This window comes from Andrena cerasifolii, chromosome 8 (assembly GCF_050908995.1).
Source record: "Andrena cerasifolii isolate SP2316 chromosome 8, iyAndCera1_principal, whole genome shotgun sequence".
NCBI classification, from domain to species: Eukaryota; Metazoa; Arthropoda; class Insecta; order Hymenoptera; family Andrenidae; genus Andrena; species Andrena cerasifolii.
In genome coordinates this window covers 12,677,002-12,682,351 of record NC_135125.1, presented here as the reverse complement: position 1 = coordinate 12,682,351, position 5,350 = coordinate 12,677,002, and the positions used below count along the sequence as shown (strand labels likewise).

At 40.5% G+C, this 5,350-nt stretch overlaps 1 protein-coding gene and 1 long non-coding RNA gene across 2 annotated transcripts; one reads left to right on the top strand and one right to left on the bottom strand.

Moving 5' to 3' along the window:
• Positions 1-429: 429 nt before the first annotated feature.
• LOC143372643 (5-taurinomethyluridine-[tRNA] synthase subunit MTO1, mitochondrial) lies at positions 430-4,273 on the bottom strand. Its single transcript, XM_076819063.1, has 10 exons — positions 4,109-4,273; positions 2,912-3,139; positions 2,543-2,842; positions 2,292-2,468; positions 1,818-2,225; positions 1,571-1,743; positions 1,030-1,482; positions 786-889; positions 636-696; positions 430-569 (listed from the first exon to the last, which is right to left on the bottom strand). The coding sequence occupies exons 2-10, from the start codon at positions 3,120-3,122 to the stop codon at positions 471-473; spliced, it is 1,986 nt and encodes a 661-aa protein (XP_076675178.1). The 5' UTR covers positions 3,123-3,139; positions 4,109-4,273; the 3' UTR covers positions 430-470.
• A 71-nt stretch (positions 4,274-4,344) lies between these two features.
• On the top strand, positions 4,345-4,882 carry LOC143372704 (uncharacterized). The gene is made up of 2 exons (XR_013086336.1): positions 4,345-4,462; positions 4,657-4,882. It is a non-coding gene; the product is annotated as an uncharacterized LOC143372704 (long non-coding RNA).
• Positions 4,883-5,350: the final 468 nt, after the last annotated feature.

The window sequence follows — 5,350 nt, the reverse complement described above, 5'->3', positions numbered from 1 at the left end:
AATTACCCTCGTCCCTTATTTAAACCAGTGAATTTTACAGCCGCCCACAATTAGATCTGCCCCTCTTACCAAGAACGCCCCCCGACGTGCAACCGCGTCGACGAGCAGCCGTTAATAAATTCCTAGTAGCGACCCGTTGCGAAACAGGGGCAGACGTGGACTTTCGACGATCCTTGTCGAACGACAGACGAGTCTCTGTTTGAGGAAGATCGATGGATGTCAGACGTTATCCGGTGGCTAAACCAGGGAGCGACAAAACCTCTCTATTTACTCTGCTCTTAGGTGAACAGTTTAATTTACTCGCGATAGGTGAGGGACGTCTTGAGAGCTCGGGTCGACGTTCGGTGAACGATTTCATTAGATATTCCAGTGTATTTTTAGTCGTGTTTATCGAAGGGTAGATAAGGGTGAGCAGATACGAAAAGACTCGATATAGAGATGTAAAATCATTTATTTAAACCACTTTACGATTACAGACTGCTAATATTACAAGGCGACGTCTTTATGTAATTTATCAAGCGCAAAATAGCCGTGGGAGTTATGCCTGCTATTCGACTGGCTGCAGCAATCTGTAAGGGAAAAATATGGACAGCGTAAGTAGTTGATACAGAATGATTGCTCCTTAATACGCTCACCGTATACGGCTGCAGTTTCGAGAGCTTTTCCCTCTCCTCTATGGACAAGTTTAACCGAAGCCTGGATCAACGCACAAAGTCAATTGTGTATTAATTATTAAGAAGAATGGATAAGTATCGAGAAGTTGGATTTGGAGCAACTGAACTCACAAGTTATAATCGATGTCTGGCGGTATGATCATCTGCTCGTTCCTGCGAATTTCATTGACCTCGTGCTGCTGTTCCGCGATGCCTTGCGCGTACAGCGCCTCTATCTAGAAGATCAATTGATTGGTCAGAATAATCAACGGCGAATCTGTACTGATTTATCGATATTGCTCGTAATAAGATACGACGTCCCTGGTTCTCCTGTATACCGAACAAGCCGAACGAATTTGCGATAACATGAACAAACCTGCAGTCTTCTCAAAACTATCGGGTCGTCAGCCAGGTGTCCGAAACGGTCCGGGAGCGCTGAGATTAGCATATCGGTGGTCACCACTTCGTCGGCCAAATTCAACATCTCGAAAGCAGACCTAACGTGGACGTTTTTGCTCGATCGAAGCTTCAACAATTTCCGCCACTGTATACTCGACTTTACTTCGCTCTTCAACAATTGTATATTCTCCTGTAGCTTCGACAAAGTCCTCTCTGTCCTCGACATCCTCTCTTCTGACACGCAACCTGTTTTGTAGCCCTTCCTGGTGAGCCTCTGGTCGGCATTGTCCGGACGCAGGCTCAACCGGAACTCCGCGCGACTGGTGAACATCCTGTAAGGCTCGTTGGTACCCTGGGTGATGAGGTCGTCGATCAGGACACCGATATAGCCCTCTGTTCGACTTATTATCAGTGGTTTCTTACGGAGAACCTGATAGAGGGACGATTCAGAAAGCATAGTGAGATAGATTCTTTTCTGCCACGACCTCGAGAAGCTTAGAAATCAGTTAAGTAAAGACCTTCGCCGCGGCATTAGCGCCGGCCACGATTCCCTGTGCAGCTGCCTCTTCGTAGCCAGTGGTCCCGTTTATTTGTCCAGCGAGGAACAATCCTGGAATCCTCTTTGTTTCTAGAGTAACGGTCAGTTCTCTAGGGTCAATATAATCGTACTCAACCCCGTAGCCAGGTTTCACTATGCAGAAAATGGTAGAAGCTGTACTAAAGAGATTGCAAAACGGTAGACTCGGATCAGGAAAAGGAACTCACGCATTTTGGCATTTTCTAAGCCTGGAATACAGTTGATCAGTTCTTGTTGCTTCTCTTCTGGAAGGGTGCACGATAATCCAGAGGGGTAGATTAGAGGGGAGTCGAGTCCTTCAGGTTCCAGCCAAATTTGGTGGCTAGTCGCTGCGAATTTCAATATCTTGCTCTCTATGCTTGGACAGTACCGCGGGCCAGTTACTTCCTCCGTCACATGTAGATTGCAATGCATGTTATCTCTGACAATATTCGCAACACCTTCTGTTGTAAATGTTAGGTAACATTTCAGCTGCTTTTCGGCCGGTAGCCAAACAGTTTCGTTCATGAATGAAAAAGGTGTTGATACCGCATCCGGCAGTTGCGGCTTGCATTTAGAAAAGTCTATAGTTGATTGTTCTATTCGCGGTGGAGTACCTGAAGAACGTCGAGCAGTTTTATAAAGGCTGTAGCACGTGAGGCTTCGAAGTGTAGGATACTTACCAGTTTTCAGTCTTCCCATTCTAAATCCCACTCTGTCTAGTGTATCTGCTAGACCAATGCTGGGTTCATCGCCAAGCCTCCCAGCGGGTCTCTTCTCCAGACCAATATTAATTTGACCCTTTAGGAAGGTGCCTGTTGTTATGACAACTGCTTTACTGTACACCTTTGTTCCATCCTCTGCAAAGTAATCATGGTAAACTTATGATCTGTTTAAAAAGTGTTTTGTGTATCAATTGCAGTAACAGATGTACTCAGAATTATTCCACAGCAATTTTGAAAGTCCCCCTGTATAATTAAGTCCTCCACAGAAGACTCGCAGATTTGCAACCCAGGTGTATTGAATAATTCCTCCTGAAGATGCTTCTTGTATAAACCACGATCGATCTGTGCCCTGTATCCCCATACAGCTGGCCCTTTGCGCTTGTTCAGTATTGTGTAATGAATGCCGGAAACATCGCATATACGGCAACAAACTCCGTCTAAAGCATCAACTTCCCTCATGAGATTTCCTTTACCAATGCCTCCGAAGGATGGGTTGCACGACATCTCTCCTTCAATACACATTTGCATGAACTCTTATTGAATGATATTTTACTTTAAAATATGGGTAAGATTCCTACCTACTGTACTTTTCTTGTGGGTGACCAGTAATGTCTTGGCACCCATTCTAGCAGCTGCTGCACAAGCTTCTGTTCCGGCATGGCCACCACCCACAATAACGACATCGAATTTGCGTTGATCACCGCTGGACGATGCGTTCCTTATTAATCGGAGGAACCCGTGGCTGTAGTTTTTACCCAGCGAAAGTAGTCTGACTCTTTTGAAGCTCATTTTAATGCAAAATAATCCTGGGATCAGAAATAAGGTAGTCTTTATATAATAATACTCAAAGTAGTTTCAGAGTTTATTGCAATGAATAAATAATACATTATGTATTTATAAAATACACGTAGATAAGGTATACGTATAAAGTAAACAGTTCGCTCATGATATACAATAGTCGTGAACTTCTAGTTTCTTATACACAGAATTATATTTAATTGCATCTTGTATTTTCGACAGTATCAACTCATTACACAAAGTCTCTTTATTTACGAAACTCATATTCAGATACTGTAAGCTATTTATAAATTCGATAACAAAGTTGAAGCAATTCATTGTGACTGCATCGTAATTTTCTGACTTCCATTTAATATTCTTTAACATAGTTTCTAGCGTTCCATCCCAATGATCATCCCAGGATGACGGAACGATTTTTATAGCGATGCAATCTCTCCATTTTGAGCGATCATTTATTATTAGACCTAGTGCGTCATATTCAAAAACCATTCCTCTGGAATTCGTTAATCCTATGTGCAAATCATTAAAGATACGGTAGTCGTTTAGGAAACTGCCTTGAGACGGTCTAACAACTAAAGCAGCAGAGTGGTGCGTTGCATTTGTATAAGGATATGGGATAAGAAAGGGATCTATATTATAATCGACGATACACGACTGACAGATAGGACACATCTTTGGGACAGTTTTGCAGAATATGCTCTTTGAGCTACAGTGACGAAAACATATTATTCCCGGATCACGAGCCATAACAATTGCGATGTTTTTTTAATGAACGATGACATCCCTATGGGAAATTTTGAGGTTACGTAGATGAAGAGGATAACGGAGTATACTGGAGAAGCAGGTGTAATCGCTTGATGTTTATGTTCAGGTAAATGCATGCGATAGAAGCTATAAACGAAAGAATTCTTCTTAAATGATTGTTAAAATGTACATAGTTAGTTTGTAATGTAAAACTTCTAAGAGATATTCCTTACCTATGCAATTTATGTGAGAATGCCTTTGCACGATAAGTAATATACATTTGTCTTCGATTTATATATTTACATATTTACACGTGCGTGACAGCATTCTTATTTGTTTAAATAGTCGTGTCAAAAACCGACCAATGTCATTCGAATATTTGTTTAGGTTATGGACACGCAAATGCTAGCGGCGCGTAGCGGCAAAGTGTGTGAACTAAAATGGGCGTTAAAACACCCATATATATTTTCATACGTGACAAACTGTTGTAACGTTTCTCCCATGTTCAATAATAGACAAGTCAAGTTACCAAAAATATTTTTCAAGTTACTAATATATTATACATTTCCTATGTACTTTACTGATATGTTAGTAGAATTGTACAGCGTTGAGATGTATTTTACATGAAATAAAGGGGAATTGTCTTAAATTAGGAAGATAATTATATTCTTTATATGTTTTGCCTGAAATTAGTTGTATTTTCTATAATAGACAAATCTATTTGTTGTATTTTCTATAATAGACAAATCAGAATGCTAAAAATATTTTCTTCTTGTTACAGATTAACCTTGGGAACATTTCTCGGTAGACAGGATTGAGGAACTTTAAGTGAGACAAATGATGGAAAGCTGATAGTGATTTTATACATAAAATGAAGTGAAATTATATATTTTATACTTAATAATAATACAATATTAATCAGCATTCATTTCTACATACTTATATTAATTTATTGTAACACTGTAAAAGCCTTTTCTGCAAATAAAGTGGGAAAAACTTGAAAAGAACTGTATTATTATTTAGAAATACCTTTTACATATTCCTATCCAAATTCCAAACCTTTGCAGCTTCGATTCGCAACTTTAAAGGTGACGCCTTTGAAACTGAAATTCAGAATACCTCTTTTCGCTTCATGTTCTCCTGATACCTGGGCCAAAATCTGGCAAAAATTTTCAGAATGAACAAAATTGGGCTTCGTAACAGGAGAACATGATGTCGAAAGAGGTGGCACTAAGTAACGTCTTCGAAGAGAGAATCGAGGATGCCTTCGAAGCTGAAATTCAGAATACCTCTTTTCGCTTCATGTTCTCCTGATAACTGGGCCAAAATCTGGCAAAAATTTTCAGAATGCCCAAAATTGGGCTTCGTAACAGGAGAACATGCCGTCGAAAGAGGTGGCACTAAGTAACGTCTTCGAAGAGAGAATCGAGGATGCCTTCGCAGCTGAAATTCAGAATACCTCTTTTCGCTTCATG